This window comes from Oryx dammah, unplaced genomic scaffold (genome assembly GCF_014754425.2).
Source record: "Oryx dammah isolate SB20612 unplaced genomic scaffold, SCBI_Odam_1.1 HiC_scaffold_21, whole genome shotgun sequence".
Lineage (NCBI taxonomy): Eukaryota > Metazoa > Chordata > Mammalia > Artiodactyla > Bovidae > Oryx > Oryx dammah.
In genome coordinates, this window is record NW_024070205.1 from 23573791 (window position 1) to 23594812 (window position 21022).

Here is a 21022-nt window from a genome sequence, read left to right on the forward strand (position 1 = left end):
GAAAATATTTGTAATAAATTGTGGTATGGTGGGAAGTCTTAGATAGGTTTATATCCTAGCTTTGTCATATATTATATGTCACCATGAGTACCTTTCTTGTGCTCTTTCTAGTATTTCCTCATCTCTAAAATGCAAGGAATAACCCATAGGATAACGTCTGTAAATTAAAGACTAGTACGTTAAACTAGCTTAGTGCTAGTTGCTCTTTTCTTTTTCAGTTTTTTTTTTTTCTTTAATCAATTGGGTGTTAAAGATGAAAAATGTATTAAAAGTGGCTGGAACATTAAGGGAAATGTATTGATTTACACAGAATTTCTAGATTGAGTTAATTGGATATCTCAGTGATATGATCAATTTCTTTCCGTCTTTCTGGCCTTCCTTCCCCAGCAGATGTGTTGGTCCTTTGGCTAGCTCCCCTCAAGAGAGATGCAGGGTGGCTCAAAGTGATTCCAGGTACCATCCCTAGATGAAGGCAGACAAAGAACTCATTCAAGTCTTCCTTCTGAAAGACAGCATGCCCTTTATTGGGCAAAATGAGGTCTTAGTAGTTAACCATTTTGTCAGTCATTGTCAAGAGGATATGACTAGATGGATTTAGGTTAAGCTTAGCTTCATTCCGTAGGGCCAGGGAGGGATCTAGCCTCTTTGAAAGTATATGACAGTTGGCATTCTGACATTTGGGAAAAAATAATATTCTTATTTTTCTTTATTTATTATTTTTATTTATTTGTTTTAATTTTTTGACCACACTGCTCTATGTGGATTCTTAGTTCCCCGACCGGGATCAGGCTGGTGCCCCCTGCAGTGGAAGGGTGGAGTTTTAACCACTGGAGGGCCAGGGAAGCCCCTCGTGTTCTTATTTTTTTAAAAAAGGGTTAGCATGGCTTTTGGATAGGTAACTGACTGTGTTTGCCATGATATTTATAGAAAAGTCACAAGCAAAAACAACAACAAATGAAAACCTTTAGTGCCTCCCTCATAGAATCTGCCAGTTACCGTGTAGAGTGTGGAATGGTCTCCTGCAGTCAAGAACTGTTTCCAAATGCTGATAGTGTTATCACTGACACATGTAAGAGAAAGTACATATTCTGAAGAATTTCCCTTCTGCAGTAATAGTAATGGTAATAATAGTGGTAGTTGTAGTAGTAGCTGTGGCAAAACTGTTTCTAATATGAAAAAAAAAGCATGTCTGCTTAGCATTTTTTTTTCTGAGATTTTAGACTTTTTAAAGTTAAATAGAATCCATTTAAATAGAACAGTTAGATCATTTAATAAAAATACAGATTATATGTGCTTTTTGTTTTGTTTTTGTTTTCAGTGAATGAGCTCATTCTCAAACAGAAGCAAAGATTTGAGGAAAAGAGGTTCAAATTGGACCACTCAGTGAGTAGCACCGTATGTTTCAACTTTTTTATTACTATTTTTAATAAATTTCATTTTGCTTTGTTCATTGGTTTAATATTAATTGGGTATTCAAGCTTAGTATATTACTCATTTTTCTTAAAGGAGATCTAGGATTATCCTATTCAATAAACAGCTTTTGAATTGTCTAGAATTTACTCTTTTGAAAGGTCTGGTGGGCTAATACTGAGTCAGTTGGCTTGTAACACATTGCATTTAAAGAATTATATGGCAGGATGAAACTGTGGGTGGTCATTTGAGGGAAAAAAAAAACCTTAAAAGACTCTCAATTTAAGAGGATTAACCCCAAATTACTGAAGCAAATGAGCTTAAATTATTACCTTATCAAATACAAAGTGGAAAATATGGTTAGACAGGTAATTAAAATCTGGGCACTTGTTTTGAAGGGAATTACACCTTTAGAGAAGATGACTTGACATATCTTGAATGTGCCTTTCATATCATTTAAATTTATTTAAGGGAGAAGTAGTGATTAAATTATAATTAGAAGGCATTGGGGAGCCACTAGCTGGGAAGGAATAGGTTGGAACATTATAGTTTATTTTTGATATGTAATAAACATTAGAAAATAGCAAACATTTGTTTTTGACTCTAAAACAGTTTTGTTAAGTTGGGTTTCTTTGTTTTTAGAATGGCCACAGGTGGCAAATATTTCAGGATTTGTTGGGAACTGACCAAGATAACCTTGATTTGGCCAATGTCAACCTCATGCTGGAGTTACTAGTGCAGAAGAAGAAACAACTGGAAGCAGTAAGTGGCCCCTGAACTTTAAAATTTTTTATTTTAATAAGATAATAGAAATATTTATAATAATAGGGTAGTGTTACTCAGTTAGTCCAGTTTTATTCAGCAGGAGTCATCTGCAAGCTACCACTTATAAGATTTCCCTTTTTCAATTCAAAGAAAGAACAAATTCCTTATAATACAACTTACTTGCAGTGTCCAGTTTTTATTAACAAAAGCTGAGCGTTCAGATCATGAGAAAGTACAGCTTCATTTTAATAGGGAACAATTATTATTGATCTTTTTTCTTCCAATGAATCTTCACCTCTTCACATGTGGGATTTGGAGGGGAAAATAGGGATTATTTTAATTTACATAAAATCCTTCCAGCAGGTGTCGGTTAGCAGTAGCAGTAGTCGATGGCTTAACTAAGGGCATTTAGAAAGATGGGAACTGAAACAAAATTATGTCCTGTTTTCATGTAATGGAATCTAAGTAAGTGAAAAGTTACATTTATTTCAGATAAATAAATGTAAAACATATAAAATGAGAATTTGCGTGTATTAGTTAGGAATTGAGTATGCTCCATTTGAATAAAGACTGTATATGTTAATATAAGCAGATACCCACCCTTAACTACCTTGAACAAAAAGGGGATATAAATTGACAGAATAAGGGAGTGAGAAGCTCACACACAGAAAAAGAAGAGCTTAACAAGCAAGTGTTAGGAACCATCACTTCTTTGGTGACTATAAGGAAATGAAATCAGGCATTTGAATGTTGTCAGCAGAGTTTCTGTTTTACTTTTCATGACTGTTTCTTTGGGACAGGTTTGATTTTGTTTTATTGGATTTTTATCCCATGGCAGATAATGTGGTCACCTGTACTTGTGAATTTGTTTTTTGATAAAAGAAGAAAGAGCCTCTCAACTTGATTTTTAAGAAATTCTGTGGATTGATTCTGATTAACATAGCTTAGATCTGGATGAGACTGAGTAGAATGGGAATCTCTTAGTGGAAGAAAGGAGTAGTTGAGGTTGAGCTGACTAAAACGAGGCTCCCTATTGTGTCTTTTTTCATGGTGGGAATTTCTCCTGTGGTTTTTTTTGGGGGGCGGGGGGAGTGGGGTGGCTTTATCTTTTATTTGCTTTTCTTTCTTTCAGATTTGTTGAGATGTAACTGATATATCATTGCTTAATTGTTCAGTCGTGTCTGATTCTTTTTTTTTTTTTCGTGTCTGATTCTTTGGGACCCCATGGACTGTAGCCTATCAGGCTCCTTTGTCCATGGGATTTTATAGGCGAGAAATATGAGAGTAGGTTGCCATTCTCATCTTCAGGGGATCTTCCCTACCCAGGGGTCAAACCTGTGTTTCTTGTGTCTCCTGCACTGGCAGGAGGATTCTTTACCACTGGTGCCACCTGGGAAGCCAAAACTGATGTATAGCACTGCATAAGTTTAAGGTGTATAGCATAATGACTTGATATACATATACTGTAAAATGATTATTACAATAAATTTAGTTAACATCATCTCATATAGATAAAAGAAAAAAGAAAAGGTTTTTTTTTCATGATGAGAGCTTTTTTAGGATTTACTTGCTTAGCAACTTTCAGATATACCATCCAGTAGTGTTAACTATAATTATCTTGTTATACATTGTATCCTCGTTACTTTTCTTAAAATTGTAAGTTTGTACTTTTTTGTTTGTTTTTTCCCTTTTTATTTTTTTAAAACTATTTTTATTGGAGTATAGTTGCTTTATAATGTTGTATTTGTTTCTGCTGTACAGCAAAATGAATCAGCTATGCATATTCATGTAACCCCTCCCTTTTGGACTTCATTCCCATTCTGGTCACCATGGCGCATTAAGCAGAGTTGCCTGCGCTATACAGTGCGTTCTCACAGTTATCTGTTTTGTCTATTTATTTAAACATTTTTAATATAATTTCATTTATATCTGCTTTTGGCTGTGCTGGGTCTTCATTGCTGCCCAGACTTTTCTCTAGTTGTGGTGAGTGGGGGCTGCTCTCCAGTTGCAGTGCTAGGGCTTCTCATTGTGGTGGCTGCTCTCGTGGAGCATGGACTGTATGGACTTCTTTAGAAGTCATGGTTCCTGGACCCCAGAACACAGGCTCAATAGTTGTGGCCTAGTTGCTCTGCAGCCGGTGGGATCCTCCTGGATCAGGGATGAAACCCATGTCTCCTGCATTGGTAGGTGGATTCTTTATCTCTAAGCCATCGGGGAAGTTCTAGTTATCTATTTTAGACATAGTATCAGTAGTGTATATGTGTCAGTTCCATTCTCCCAATTTCTCCCCCTCTCCCTTCACCCTTGGTGTCCATATATTTGTTCCCTACATCTGTGTCTTTATTTCTGCTTTGCAAATAAGATCATCTATACCATTTTTCCAGATTCCATGTATATGTTTTAATATTCGATATTTGCTTTTCTCTTTCTGACTTAAACTTTACTTTGTGGGACGTCCTAGGTCCATCCATGTCTCTACAAATGATTCCATTTTGTTCCTTTTTATGGCTGTGTAATATTCCATTGTGTGTATTTATCAACTCTTCTTTATCCTTTGCTCTGTTAGTGGACATTTAGGTTGTAGAAGTTGTACTTTTTGACTTTTATTCAATTTCACCTGTTCCCTGCTTTTGGTAACCACACGTTTGATCTTTTTCTATAAGCTTGGTGTTTTTTGTGTGTTCTTTTAAGATTCATATGTATGTGAGATCACATGGTGCTTCTCTCTCTTTCTGACTTATTTCATTATACTGCTCATGAGGTCCATCCATGTTGTCACAAATGGCAGAATTTCTTTCCTTTTTGTGGCTGAATAGCATTTCATTATATGTATATATTCCACCCTTGTGGCTCAGCTGATAAAGAATCTGCCTGCAACACAGGAGATCTGGTTTTGATCCCTGGGTTGGGAAGATCCCCTGAAAAAGGGAAAGGCTACCCACTCCAGTATTCTGGCCTGGAGAATTCCATGGACTGTATAGTTCATGGGGTCTCAGAGTCCTGCACGACTGAATGACTGTCACTTTCACACCACATCTTTATCCAGTCATGTGCTGATGGACACTTAGGCTGTCAACATATCTGGGCAGTTATAAGTAATGCTGCATTGGATGTGACGGTGCAGATGTTTCTCTGACGTAGTGGTTTAGTTTCCTTTGGGTATATACCCAGAAGTGGGATTGTTGGATCACATGATAGTTTCATTCTTAATTTTTTTGAGGACCCTCCATTCTGTTTTCCATAGTGGCTATACCAGTTTGCTTTCCTACCAGCAGGGCACAAGGGTTCCTTTTTCTCCACATCCTCACCAGCATGTGTTCTTTCGTGTCCTTTTGACTGTGACCGTTCTGACTAGTGTGAAGTGATGTCTTCTTGTGGTTTTGACCTGTATTTCCCTAATGATTTGTGATGTTGAACACCTTTTCATATACCTGTTGATTATTTGAATATCTTTTTTGGAAAATCCCTTGCCCATTTTAAAATTTCATTTTTTAAAAATTGCTATTGAATTACACTAATTTTTTATGTACAGTATTTTATACATTAACCTGTTATCAGATATATGATCTGTAAATATTTTCACCCATTCTGTTGGTTGCCTTTTCATTTTGTTGATCATGTCTTTGGTTTGCAGAAGCTTGTACATTTGATATAGTTGCACTTGTTTTTTATTTTGTTGCTTTTGTTTTAGGTGTCATATCCCAGAAATTGTTGCCAAAACTCTTCTGTGCTTTTTAACATAGTTTTCTATTAGCATCTACTGTGTGCTAGATGCTGTGTTAAAGGTAGTGGAAAAGACAGAATTCTGCTCTGTGTGTTGTGTTGAGGGGAACAGGGCACAATAGCTGAGGCGATAAACTAAATAAACTAATAAATATTTTCACACAGTGGTAAATGATATAAAAATACTTTTTAATGATAGACTGAATATACATAGTTATCTTGCTCCCTTAATGTCATGAAAATGACAGTAAAGTGATTTTTAAAAGGCAAAAGAATGGGAGAAGAGACAATATATACTTTTTTAAGCTATAAAGTAGATGGATGAAAGGTGATAGATTAGATCTGAGAAAATTGAGCCGGCAGTAGGAAATTGGTGGGAACCAACCTGCCTGGAGAAGCCCAGGGACGGGGGAGCCTGGTGGGCTGCTGTCTATGGGGTTGCACAGAGTTGGACGTGACTGAAGAGACTTAGCAGCAGTAGCAGCAGCAACCCTATGTAGATTATGGAAAAAAGGCCTTTCTTGGATTTGGGAGCATGATCCCTTCGTGTACAACTATAGCTGTTGACCTTAAGAGAACACTAGAAGTTTTCCCCTGGTGGTGGTGAAAGAGAGACTTTCTGGACGATCATGTTACAGGCACATTTAAGGGTGTGTGGGGGCTTCTGTACTGAAGATAGACAAGTTTACATACTGAATGTGAGAGCTGTTAACCTTATTCCCCATTTGACTTGTCAGTATTAATCTTTGTGTGCTCTTAGAATTGAAGAAATACAAGTATCTTAGTTTTAGAACTCAAATCTTTTTGAAGAGGGTGGCAGTTCAGAAACGAAGGTATCATAGGTATTACAGCATTTTTACAGTATTGTTTTCTTGTTTTACTTTGCATTCTGACAGTCACAGAAAACTAACCAAATGATCACATGGATCACAGCCTTGTCTAACTCAGTGAAACTGTGAGCCCTGCCATGTAGGCCACCCAGGATGGACAGGTCATGGTGCAGAGTTCTGACAAAATGTGGTCCCCTGGAGAAGGGAATAACAAACCACTTCAGTATTCTTGCCTTGAGAACCCCATGAAGAGTAGGAAAAGGCGAAAAGATATGATACTGAAAGATGAACTTCCCAGGTCAGTAGGTGCTCAGTATGCTACTGGAGAAGAGTGGAGAAATAGTTCCAGAAGGAATGAAGAGACGAAGCCAAAGCAAAAACAACTCCCACCTGTAGATGTGACTGCTCATAGAAGTAAAGTCCAGTGCTATAAAGAACAATATTGCATAGGAACCTGGAATGTTAGGTCCATATATCAAGGTAAAACAAAAGTGGTGAAACAGGAGATGGCAAGAGTGAACATCGACATTTTAGGAATCTGTGAACTAAAATGGACTGGAATGGGGGAATTTAATTCAGATGACCTTTATATCTACTACTGTGGGCAAGAATTCCTGAGAAGAAATGGAGTAGCCCTCATAGTCAACAAAAGAGTCCAAAATGTGGTACTTGGGTACAATCTCAAAAATGACAGAATGATCTCTATTTGTTTCCAAGGCAAACTATTCAATAGCACAGTAACCAAGTCTTTGCCCCAACCACTAATGCTGAAGAATTCGAAGTTGAATGGTTCTATGAAGACCTACATATCCTTCTAGAACTAAAAAAACATGAAAGAAAAACATGTCCTTTTCATTATAGGGGGAATGCAAAAGTAGGAAGTCAAGAGATACCACGAGTAATAGGCAAGTTTGGCCTCAGTGTACAAGATGAACCAGGGCAAAGGCTAATACAGTTTTGCCAAGAGAATGCACTGGTCATAGCAAACACCCTCTTCCAGTAACACAAGAGATGACTCTACACACGGACATCACCAGATGGTCAATACCCAAATCAGATTGATTATATTCTTTGCAGCCAGAATTGGAGAAGCTCTGTACAGTCAGTGAAAACAAGACTACGAGCTGACTGTGGCCCAGATCATGAACTCCTTGCTGCCAATTCAGACTTAAATTGAAGAAAGTGGGAAAACCAGTAGGCCGTTCAAGTATGACCTAAATCAGATCCCTTATGATTATACAGTGGAAGTGGTGAATAGATTCAAGGGATTAGATCTGATGGAGTGCCTGAAGAACTATGGATGGAGTTTCATGACATTGTACAGGAGATGGTGATCAAAACCATCCCCAAGAAAAATAAACACAGAAAGGCAGACTTGTCTGAGGAGGCCTTACAAATAGCTGGGAAAAGAAGAGAAGCAAAAGGCAAAGGAGAAAAGGAAAGCTATGCTTATCTGAATACAGAGTTCCAAAGAATTGCATGGAGAGATAAGAAAGCCTTCCTCAGTGATCAATGCAAAGAAATAGAGGAAAACAATAGAATGGGAAAGACTAGAGATCTCTTCAGGAAAATTAAAGATACCAAGGGAACATTTCTTGCAAAGATGGGCACAATAAAGGACAGAAAAGGGATGGGCCTAACAGAAGCCGAAGATATTAAGCAGCTGCTAAGTCATTTCAGTAGTGTCTGACTCTGTGCAACCCCATAGACAGCAGCCCACCAGGCTCCCCCATCCCTGGGATTCTCCAGGCAAGAACACTGGAGTGGGTTGCCATTTCCTTCTCCAGTGCATGAAAGTGAAAGGTAAAAGTGAAGTCGTGTCCGACTCGACTCTTAGCAATCCCATGGACTGCAGCCTACCAGGCTCCTCCATCCATGGGATTTTCCAGGCAAGAGTACTGGAGTGGGGTGCCATTGCCTTCTCCAATATTAAGCAGAGGTGGCAAGAATACACAGAAGGACTATACAAACTCAGCCATCGTGCTCATGCACCCTCACACAAAAAGGATCTTAATGACCCATATAACCATGATGGTGTGATCACTCACCTAGGGCCAGATATCCTGGAGTGAGAAGTCAAGTGGGCCTTAGGAAGCATCACTATGAACAAAGCTAATGGAGGTGATGGAATTCCACTTGAGCTGTTTCAAATCCTCAAAGATGATGCTGTGGAAGTGCTGCATTCAATATGCCAGAAAATTTGAAAAGCTCAACAGTGGCCCCAGGACTGTAAAAGGTCAGTTTTCATTCCAATCCCAAGGCAGTGCCAAAGAATGTTCGAACTACTGCACAATTGCACTCATTTCACATGCCAGCAAATTAATGCTCAAAATTCTCCAAGCTGGGCTTCAACAGTACATGAACTGAGAACTTCCAGATGTTCAAGCTGGATTTAGAAAAGGCAGAGAAACCAGAGGTCAAATTTCCAACATCTGTTGGATCGTAGAAAAACAAGAGAATTCCAGAAAAACATCTACTTCTTTACTGACTACGCCAAAGCCTTTGACTATGTGGATCACGACAATCTGTGGAACACTTTTGAAGAGATGGGAATTCCAGACCCTCTTACCTACGTCCTGAGAAATCTGTATGCAGGTCAAGAAGCAACAGTAGAACCGGACATGGAACAACAAACTGATTCCAGATTGGGAAAGGAGTACGTCAAGGCTGTGTTTCATCACCCTGCTTATTTAACTTACATGCAGAGTATATCATGCGAAATGCTGGGCTGGGTGAAGCATAAGCTGGAATCAAGATTGCTGGGAGAAATATCAGTAACCTCAGATGTGCAGATGATACCACTGTTATTGTAGACAGTGAAGAGGAACTGAAGAGCCTCTTGATGAACGTGAAAGAGGAGAGTGAAAAAGCTGGCTTAAAACTCAGCATTCAGAGAACTAAGATCATGGCATTCAGTCCTATCACTTCCTGGTGGAAAGATGGGGAAATAATGAAAACAGTGAGATTTTATTTTCTTGGGCTCCAAAATCACTGCAAATGGTCTCTGCAGGTATGAAATTAAAAGACGCTTGCTCATTTAAGAGAGAAGAAAAGCTATGACCAGCGTCGACAGCATATTAAAAAGCATAGACACTACTTTATCGACAAAGATCTGTGTAGTCAAAGCTATGGTTTTTCCAGTAGTCATGTATGAATGTGAGAGTTGGACCATAAAGAAAGCTGAGTGCCAAAGAACTGATGCTTTTGAATTGTGGTGTTGGAGAAGACTTTTGAGAGTCCCTTGGACAGCAAGGAAGTCAAACCAGTCAATCCTAAAGGAAATCAATCCTGGATATTCATTGGAAGGACTGATGCTGACCCTAAATTTCCCATACTTTGGCCACCTGATGTGAAGAGGTGCCTCCTTAGGAAAGACCTTGTTGCTAGTAAAGATTGAAGGCAGGAGGAGAAGGGGACGACAGAGGATGAGATGGTTGGATGGCATCACCGACTCAATGGACATGAGTTTAAGCAAGCTCCGGGAGTTGGTGATGGGCAGGAAAGCCTGGCATGCTGTAGTCCATGGGGTCGCAAAGAATCGGACATAACTGACCAACTGAACTGAAATTTGATGAATGTTTCCAACATACAGAAAAATATAGTAAATAATGCAACTTTTGACTTACCCTCTTTTAGTTTTAATAAATAGTAACACTTTTTCTTAGATTTGCCTTTTGAGAATTACATTTTTTTTTATACTTGACACCCTCTCATCTCATTCCATTCCCAGAGTAATCACCATTTGAAGTTTGCAAGGATCCTTCTGAAGTGTGTATAACCCTTTTTAAATAAAATATATACTTGTATCTACAATCATATATAGTGTTGTTTATATGATTTAGAAGTTTCAAACTGTGTTTATCCTTTGACATATGCCTTTTTTGTTTACTTTTTGAGGTTTCCACTGATGAATATAGATCTAGTATGTTTAACTTCTCTACAGTTATCCATTGCATGAACATTTCTATCCTCCTGTTGATGGACATTTAAGTTATTCTGTACTCATGATTGTCAGTGCATTTAGTGTTGTTATTCATGTCTTCTTGTGCTCATATATAAATACTTAAGTGATTTAAGAAGTGTAATTGCTATTCATAGGGTTTACATGTTCATTTTAACCATATTAAATATTGCTGAATTGCTCTTCTGTGAGTTTGTACCATATCAACCTTTGGTATTGTTTTTTACTTTCTGCTGATTTGATAGTTGCCAAATGCTTGTGTGTGTGGGTTCTGTTGTTTTGTATTTTTTTGTATTTCTTTAATTACTAGTGAGGACAATTTCTTCATTTGTTTGACTCTCTTGGTTTCTTATTTGAATTGCTTATTCATAGCCTATACCAGTTTTCCTAATAGATTGTCTTTTTTTATAGATTTGTAAAAAATGTGTGTGTGTGTTTTGAATATTGCTACTTTGTCAAATGGTATTTTGATAATTGAATTCCAGTTGAATTGTGTCATGGTCAGACAATGATTTATATGATTTTAGATTGAGTATTTTTTATGATTTTATTTTGTCTTGTTGACTTTTATTTGTCAGATATAACATTTTGTTTGGTTTCTTAGTGATTGCTTTTGGGTTTTTAACATAATTATACATTATATTATATTACATTACATTGTACCTTTAAGTAATATTATCCTAGTTCATTGGTAGTATAAGAACCTTACACCAATATACTTACATTTCTTCTCTCTCAGCCTTTGTACTGTGTTTGTCAATTGTTTTACTTCTATATATGTCATAACTCCCTAATAAATTATTAATTTTGAATAGTAAATTATACTCTATGGATATATTTTAAAAGTTCTGTATATGCCCATATATTGATCATTTCTGGTGTACTTCATTCTTTTATTTTCCATTCACTTCACTCTTTCATTCATTCTTTTGAATTCCATCAGTAACTTTCCTTCTGCCTGAAAGACAGCCTTTATTATTTCTTTAGGGTAGATCTGCTGGTGATAAATTCTTGCACCATTTATATCTGAGAATGTCTTTATTTATCCTTTGTATCTGAAAGGGACTTCCAAATAAGTATAGAATTATAGATTTAATATTTTTCTTTGAGTATTTTAAGGCTGTTGCTCCATCATCCAGTGTCTTGCATTATTTCAGATGAGAAATCTTGATCCTCGAAATGAACTGTATTTCTCTCAGTGTATGCTCTTTTTATGGTTTTAAGTATTTTGAATTTGGTATATACCTTCATATAGTTTCCCCCCCCCCCTCATGTTTCTTCTTCTTGAGGTTCTTTAACATTCTTGGATGGTGATATTATAGTCTCCACCAGATTTGGAAAAATTTCAGTTACTATTTCTTCAAATATTTTTCTGTCACCTTTTCTACTTTGGGAACTCCTGTTACACATCTCTTAGGCTGACTGAAGTTGTATCACAGCTCATGGATAAAGAGCTCTGCTTACTTATGTTTTATCTTTTACCCTATCTAGTTCATCTCGTGTACTTTCTATTTCTGTTGTCAAGTTCACTGCTTTTTTCTATATTCCATTGTCTCTCCTTATGCTTTGTACTAACTTGTAGGACTTTTTTATGACTTTTGTGACTTTTGTGTCATTGTTGTTTCTGTTTTAAGTGATGAATTTCCCCCCATTATTTTGGGCAGCATTTCCTTATTTGCATGCTTACTAATTTTGTGATTGGATGCCAGAAATTGTACATTTTACCGTTTAATATTGTTAATTTTGTATTCCTCTACACATTCCTAAGCTTTGTTCCGGCATGTAGTTAAATGTTTTCAAAATAGCTTGATTCTCTTGAAGCTTGTGTTTGAAGTTCTATTAGGGAGAACTAGAATAGATTTATGTCTAATATTGCCTCAAGGCTGAGGCAGTCTTTTTGAGAGTATTCCTCCTGATGCCTGTGTATTTTGAGTTTATTTTTCCACCTAGCTCCTTGGATAATGTATTATTTCTGGTCCTTTGTCTGAAATGAATCCACTCATATAACTAGCCTAATGTCTTGTTGTTTGAAATAAGAATTCTTATCTTTCTCACTGCATTTTAGCCTGTAAGTTCAATTTGTTTGCTTTTGGTCCATTGAAATTTATTGTGATTTTTATTATAGCTCAATATACAGTCTGTGTTTTGTTAAATGTTCACCTTCATTTAAAAACAGTGTTACTTGCTGTGCTTTATGAATATAGCATTTGTTAATATTCAGTTCAGTTCAGTTGCTCAGTCGTGTCCAACTGTTTGAGACCCCATGAACCGCAGCACGCCAGGCCTCCCTGTCCATCACCAACTCCCAGAGTTTACTCAGACTCATGTCCATTGAGTCGGTGATGCCATCTAACTATCTCATCCTTGGTCGTCCCCTTTTCCTCCTGCCTTCAGTCTTTCCCAACATCAGGGTCTTTTCAAATAAGTCAGCTCCTCGCATCAGGTCGCCAAAATATTGGAGTTTCAGCTTTAATGTCAGTCCTTCCAATGAATGCCCAGGACTGATTTCCTTTAGGATGGACTGGTTGGATCTCCTTGCAGTCCAAGAGACTCTCAAGAGTCTTCTCCAACACCACAGTTCGAAAGCGTCAATTCTTCTGCGCTCAGCTTTCTTTATAGTTCAACTCTCACATCCATACATCACTACTGGAAAAACCATAGCCTTGACTAGACAGACCTTTGTTGACAAAATAACGTCTCTGCTTTCTAACATGCTGTCTAGGTTGGTCATAACTTTCCTTCCAAGGAGTAAGGGTCTTTTAATTTCATTGCTGCAGTCACCATCTGCAGTGATTTTGGAGCCCCAAATAATAAAGTCTGACACTGTTTCCATTGTTTCCCCATCTACTTCCCATGAAGTGATGGGACCAGATGCCATGATCTTAGTTTTCTGAATGTTGAGCTTTAAGTCAGCTTTTTCACTGTCCTCTTTCACTTTCACCAACGGGCTCTTTAATTCTTCTTCACTTTCTGCTATAAGGGTGGTGTCATCTGCATATCTGAGGTTATTGATATTTCTCCCGGCAGTCTTGATTCCAGCTTGTGCTTCATCCAGTCCAGCATTACTCATTATGTACTCTGCATATAAATTAAATAAGCAAGGTGACAGGATACAGCCTTGACATACTCGTTTTCCTATTTGGAACCAGTCTGTTGTTCCATGTCCAGTTCTAACTGTTGCTTCCTGACCTGCATACAAGTTTCTCAAGGGGCAGGTCAGGTGGTCCAGTATTCCCATCTCTTGAAGAATTTTCCACAGTTTATTGTGATCTACACAGTCGAAGGCTTTGGCATAGTCAATAAAGCAGAAATAGATGTTTTCCTGGAACTCTCTTGCTTTTTTGATGATCAGCAAATGTTGGCAGTTTGATTTCTGGTTCCTCTGCCTTTTCTAAAACCAGCTTGAACGTCTGGAAGTTCATGGTTCACATATTGCCGAAGCCTGGCTTGCTGAATTTTGAGCATTAATTTACTAGTGTGTGAGATGAGTGCAACTGTGTGGTAGTTTGAGCATTCTTTGGCATTGCCTTTCTTTGGGATTGGAATGCAAACTGACCTTTTCCAGTCTTGTGGCCACTGCTAAGTTTTCCAAATTATCTGACATATTGAATGCAGCACTTTCACAGCATCATCTTTTAGGCTTTGAAATAGCTCACCTGGAATTCCATCACCTCCACTAGCTTTGTTCGTAGTGATACTTCCTAAGGCCCACTTGACTTCACATTCAAGGATGTCTGGCTCTAGGTGAGTGATCACAGCATTGTGATTTTCTTGGTCATGAAGATCTTTTTTGTATAGTTCTTCTATGTATTCTTGCCACCTCTTAATATCTTCTGCTTCTGTTAGGTCCCTACCAGTTCTGTCCTTTATTGAGCCCATCTTTGCATGAAATGTTCCCTTGGTATCTGTAATTTTCTTGAAGAGATCTCTAGACTTTTGTGTTCTATTATTTTCCTCTATTTCTTTGCATTGATCACTGAGGAAGGCTTTCTTATCTCTCCTTGCTATTATTTGGAACTCTTATTCAGATATTTTTTTTTCCTTGCTGCATCAGTTATTGATGTGTGCTAAGTCATTTCAGTCGTATCCAACTCTGCAACCCTGTGGACTGTAGCCCACTAGGCTCCTCTGTCAGTGGGATTTTCCAGATGATAATACTGGAGTGGGTTGCCAGGGATTTGTTAAAACTATTTTTGATTATTTATTTTTCATTGGTTTCTATGATTCTTGCATCATGTATTTTGAAGCTCATTATTAGGTACATACATGTTTAGGATTGTGTTACATGTTAGGTGTTTTCTGGATGAATCATCCCCTATGTCACTGTGGATTGTATACATTTAATGCTGGAAATAGACTGTGTTCTGAAGTCTGTTTTTATATTTTCTTATGTTATTGATAATATAGCTTAAGTAGTTTAGTTATGACTAGCATTTCTATGGTATATTCTTCTGTATCTTTGTACTTCCGTTTTATTGTTGCCTTTATATTTTAAAAGTGTGTCTCTTCAGATGTATAGAGCAATCTTTTGGACTCTGTGGGAGAGGACAAGGGTGGGATGATTTAGGAGAATGGCATTGAGACATGTATATTATCATATGTGAAATGAATCACCAGTCCAGGTTCGATGCATGATACAGCGTGCTCAGGGCTAGTGCACTGGGATGACCCAGAGGGATGGGATGGGGAGGGAGGTCGGAGGGGGGTTCAGGATGAGGAACACATGTATACCCGTGGTGGATTCATGTCAGTGTATGGCAAACCAATACAATATTGTAAAGTAATTAGCCTCCAATTAAAATAAATAAATATATATTAAAAAAATAAAAGCTTTTGTATAGTAAAAAAAAAAGTGTGTCTCTTAACTGTATATAGTTGAATTTTTAATGATCTCTAATAAGCTTATTAATTCAAATGCTTAAGTTCATTTAAATGTAATATGATCATTGGTGTGGTTGGGTTTGAGCTCATCACATTTGTATTTGTTTTTTGGTTTTCCATATATTCCTTATTTTCTGTTTCTTCTTCTCTTTAGAGAGCATTGTATTTCCAGGATTTCATTTTAGCATATTATTGTCTCTATTTTTTGCATGTTGCTTATAATTATTATATTTCTAGTGTTTTCTCTAAGGATTACAGAATTCCTCTTTCACTTTTCACAATCAAACTTGAGTTTATAGTATAACAGTTCCAGGACATTGTTATGCAGACCAGCATTAAATATGCAGTTGATCTTTAAGCAATGCAGTAAGTAGACATGCTGACCCCTGTGAATTTGAAAATCTGAATCTAGCTTTATAATCTGCCCTCCATATCCACAATTCACCATCTGTATTCAGCCAACTGTGAATCATGTAGTACTATAGTCTGTATTTATTGAAAAAATGCTGTGTATAAGTGGACCCATGCAGTTCTAACCTGAATTGTTTAAGGGTCAACTAAATACCATTTTCTGGAAAATGTAAGACCTTATAGTATTTCAATTTACCAAGCTCCTGCCTTTTGTGATTCAAATTATAAATGTTATAAACTCCACCTATGTTTGCTTTGAAAAGTCACTAGCCTTTTGAAGATATGTTGCAAAAAAGGAGAGAAAAGGACCCTTTTGAACCAATGTATTTACCCTTTGAGATGTCTTTATTTTCTCTTGTAGATGAGGTTCTATCCGAGTCGTTTCCCTTCTGTCTGGATGATTTCTTTTCTGTTTCTTGTGGAGCTGATAGGTTTGATCTTCATAGAAGTCTAGTTTTTCGTTTTCCTTTTAGCACCTTATTGATATATTTTCATTTTCTGTTTGCTTCTTTGATTCTGATGAAGTTTTCAGTCATTCTTACTGTTCTTCCCCTTAAGATAGTATCCTTTTTAGCTGCTCTTACGATGTTCTTTTTGACATTGGTTTTCAGTAGTTTGACTATGGTATTCGTAGGTTTCATTAAAAAATGTTTATTCTGGTTGTGTTTCACAGAACAAGAGGATCTGTTTGTTGAACATGTGAATGTTATTCAGCCCTGTGCTCTCTGCTTTTCCTTAGGGTTCCAATCATATGTATTATTTTTCATATTATCCCTGCTTTTCCTTAGGGTTCCAATCATATGTATTATTTTTCATATTATCCCTCATTTTTCTGGTGCTTCTTCTTTTTTTTTTTCCTCTGTCTTTGAATTTGTTATTTCTTTCCTCTGCTCTGTCCATCTGTTCCTAACTTTATCTGAAGTCATTTTGTTTTAAATTTTTTTATTTCAGACTGTATTCTTCATTTCTAGGATTTACACTTTGATTTTTCAGTTCTTTTCTAATTGTCTGTTTTTTTCACTCATGTCCATTTTTTCTTTTAATTCTTTAATAATATATAGAAATATTTTAAAGTGTTTTTTTTCTTTTTTTGCTCATCCCAGCATGTGAGTCTTTGGTGAATTTTGTTCTTTTAGCCTGTTTATTTCTCTTGACTTTCCTACTTCTTTTCATGTCCTGTAATTTTAAAAATATGTCTTAGATGTTCTATATTCAAGAGCAGTATAGATAGACTAAAGTGGTTAATACTTTTTTCCTGAATGGTCTTGTCTTTTCCTTTGTCAGGAAGCAAGGATAAGAGGTTGACCTCTTTGGTCTGATCAGGAATTTAGCTGAGTTGGAGCTCATTTGTTGCTTGAGCTAGTTTCAGTTCATTGAAAGTGAAGTGGGGAGTTCCTGCCTGTCCAGTGGTTAGGACTCTGCTTTCACTGCCAAGGGGCTGAGTAGTCCCTGGTCTGGGCACTAAGATCCTGCAAGCCAAAGTGGCTATGCTTTTTTGTAGTATGTACAATACCTCAGTGATGCTTCACATTTTGACTGGCTAGTAAGGGCCACTCTCTAGCTGTGGTCTGAGGGCTTCTCATTATGGTGACTTCTCTTGTCACGGAGATGGGCTCTATGGTGTGTGGGCTCAGTAGTTGTGGCTCCCGGCTCTATAGCTGTGACTCTCAGGCTTAGTGGCTCCATGGCATGTGGGATCTTCCTGGACCAGGGATTGAACCCCGTGTCTACTGCATTGGCAGGCAGATTCTTTACCACTGGAGTGACTGGGGAAGCCCGTAATGGCTTGCTTTTAAAAATGCCAATTAGCAAGTAAGAAACTGACCAAATAGAAGTGAGACTAACTTAAATGGATGAATAAAGTTGCTTCATACTGATTATACTGTGGTGTTAAAGAAGACTTTGAGCTCAAAGTTGTATTTTAAAAGAACAATTATAATTTTCTATTATAGGAATCACATGCAGCCCAACTACAGATCCTTATGGAATTCCTCAAGGTTGCAAGAAGAAATAAGAGAGAGGTATATTATTTTGTGTGTTTTACATAATGTTTCTTTACTGTTGTTGATTCTTGTCCCCATTTTTGTGAAAGCACTTCAGGCTTAAGTTTTTATTTAAATATTTGAAAGCATTTGAGTTTCAAGGAGTTGTGTTTTTTTTTTTTAAGCTTTGTTATTTAACTTCTTTTACCTTTGCAACTTGATATGTTAAAAATCCCTTTTTAGAGATGAGTTAGAACGTTTTCTGTAGATTTGAAAATAATGTCATTACCTCAAAGCTATAAAGAATAGGTACAAAGAATGAAAAGTTAGGCTCAAATGACAGTTAGGCTCAAGCTTTCACCCTGAAAAGAAAACATAGGAGTTACAGTTTTCCTATGATTAAAATGCATGCTGGAGAGGAAAAACAAGTAAAAACAAATAAAAATATAGCTACCTATTTAGGACTTGGAAAGTGTAAGCCATGCAGGATAACTAAAAAATAACTTTTTATTAGCAATTTTATAACCATAGTGTGCTAACTAAGCATTTAAACATGTCAAAGTCATTTCACAATAGTACAAAATATGGGAAAACGAAAGATAAAATCCTGTATTCTCAGTAGCATGCTAAAATAACTTTGAAAACTCTTTTATATTTAAATTCCTAACTGACTCAAATCTTACTTACATTTTTACTTTCAATTGTCTTAATTAGGTCATTTTCACTCAAAAAATATAACCATGTATTTTAGGCTTTAGGCAGTCTTTATTATTTTTTGAAAGTAAAAAGATGAGAACTTATTTTGATAACTGTGCATTGCCAGAACTTTATATTATCTTAGTTCGATATTCCACTTTTTTTTTGACTATTCATGATGTCTATTTTTAGCTTTTTTTTTTTTTTACTTTGTTCAGATTGGATTTTTCCATGATATGCTTCTGTTTATAGCTAAATGTTGTTCACATGGTTTATGATTGTATTTTCCTTTAACTTTTGCTGAGGTAGCAGTTGTGATTTTAATATGTTTTAATATCTATTAAAATTATTTTCATTATGAATTAAAGATTTATATATACTTAAATGACTTTTATTTTTTTGGTGGGTACTTTATCTTCAACTTTAATTTAAGAATCACCTGAGGATCTTCTTAGAATCCAAGTTCTGATGAAGAGGGTGTGTGCTGGAGCCTAAAAATCTGCATTTCTAGCAAGCTCCAGATGATGATGCTCTTGGTCCTTGAACCATAGTTTAAGTAATAAAGCTGAACCTTTTATGACATATGGAAGCAAAATTATTAATTCAGTACCCAACCATCATTGCTATAGCAAATTGTTTGGAAAAGTGATAGTTTTTTTCTATTTCCTATATACTTTTTCCCCTCCTAAAACAACATCAGATTGTTTTGCAGTAGTTTTATGTGGTTCTTTTTATATTAGACTTTGAACTCATTGAATGAAATTAAGACATAGGAAATTACTTGATAATGAATCAATTAAGTGAACAGTCCAAACATAAGGATAACTGGGGATTAAATGAAATGGCTGATTATTATCTATGATCTGAATTATTAAGGTTTTCTTTTCTCTCTGAGATTTTTCACACTTCTCTAGAGTGTCTTAATGTTTGCAACATATTTAGATTTGAAATTGTTTCAGGCAGGAAGGATATAGCATATAACTATAAAGTAATACAGATTTACCAGGGGGTCAGTTACTGCTTTTGATTGTTTTTTTCCTCAAGATTAGCTTTCAGACTCTGGAAATTAGCTTTGTGATTTTATGCAGAACTTCTAATAGGGCAGTTGAATCTACTTTTCAGAGTTAACATACTTACTTGTTCAAGTGTCACATCTTGCTTTTAGAATTGTAGATTTAATTTTTTTTTTTCTATTGATTCTCTTTATTAAGAGAAGGGAATGTACAAGGCACAGAGTAGGCATTTTCATTAATTATTTATTTCTGTGTAACAAGTTACCCTCAAAATGAATGGCTTAACAACAGCAAATATTTACTATTTAGTGTCAGGAATCCTGGTGTAGAATAACTGAGTGCCTTGGCTCAGGGTTTCTCACCAAGCGAAGCAACCCAGGTGTTGGCCAGGGCAGCAGATATCTTAAGGTTCTACAGGGATAGGAATGCATCCAAATTGACTCATTGGCTGTTGGGAAGAGATACCAAATTCTTACCACATGGGCTTCTCCATAAGATAACTTACTCCATAGCAGCTGACTTCCTCAGAGTGAGAAAGTAAGAAAATGAGAGAGTTTTATAGATGCAGTCACATGCTTTCTGTAGCTTAATCTTGAAAGTTACATCTCAACAAATGTTTTGTTTTTTCTATTAGAAGTGAATTTTTGGGTCCAGCCCACACAAATAGGAAATTACACAGGTTATGGATTCTGAGGTGGGACTCTATGGAGGCTGTCTTAGAGCCAGCCTACCCACAGCACTTAACAAATATATGTTTTTAAATGAACATGCTATTCTTTGTTCAAAGATAGATTGAACAAGAGGGCTCCAGTTTCTATGTAAAAGCCAGTTTCCTTGGTGCAAATTTGTACCAGCATTTGAACAATTTGCCTTACATTTCATTCAATTTAGTTTTAAAATATACTTTTGTTCGTTTGTAGTACCTTTTTAATTCCTTGTAATAGGACAGTTTTGAGGGACCTTGGTTTCCTTTTGGTTTTGTTTGAAGTTTTATTTTGAATATAAATATATTGCATTTTAATATTTTTATACAAAATAAAGCATAGAAAAGTTTGTAAAACAAACTACAGTTTAAAGATTCATAGCACAGTCATCCATGTAACCACCATTCTGATCCAATGATAGATTTTTGCTAGGACTTGTAAAGCTCTCTCGGAGAAGGCAATGGCACCCCACTCCAGTACTCTTGCCTGGAAAATCCCATGGACGGAGGAGCCTGGTAGGCTGCAGTCCATGGGGTCGCTAAGAGTCGGGAACGACTGAGCAACTTCACTTTTGCTTTTCACTTTCATGCATTGGAGAGGGAAATGGCAGCCCACTCCAGTGTTCTTGCCTGGAGAATCCCAGGGA

The 21022-nt window shown here is 36.7% G+C and overlaps 1 protein-coding gene across 3 annotated transcripts in view; it reads left to right on the forward strand.

Annotated features, from left to right (window-relative positions):
• The window catches only part of COP1 (COP1 E3 ubiquitin ligase), a 226819-nt gene that overhangs the window by 43777 nt on the left and 162020 nt on the right, over positions 1–21022 (forward strand). The window contains exons 4-6 of one of the 3 annotated variants that reach the window (XM_040263920.1): positions 1319–1395; positions 2053–2172; positions 17934–18002. In XM_040263920.1, coding sequence (XP_040119854.1) covers positions 1319–1395; positions 2053–2172; positions 17934–18002 — 266 coding nt within the window. The remainder of the gene's footprint in view (positions 1–1318; positions 1396–2052; positions 2173–17933; positions 18003–21022) is intronic. The other 2 variants (XM_040263921.1, XM_040263922.1) reach the window with 2 other exon arrangements.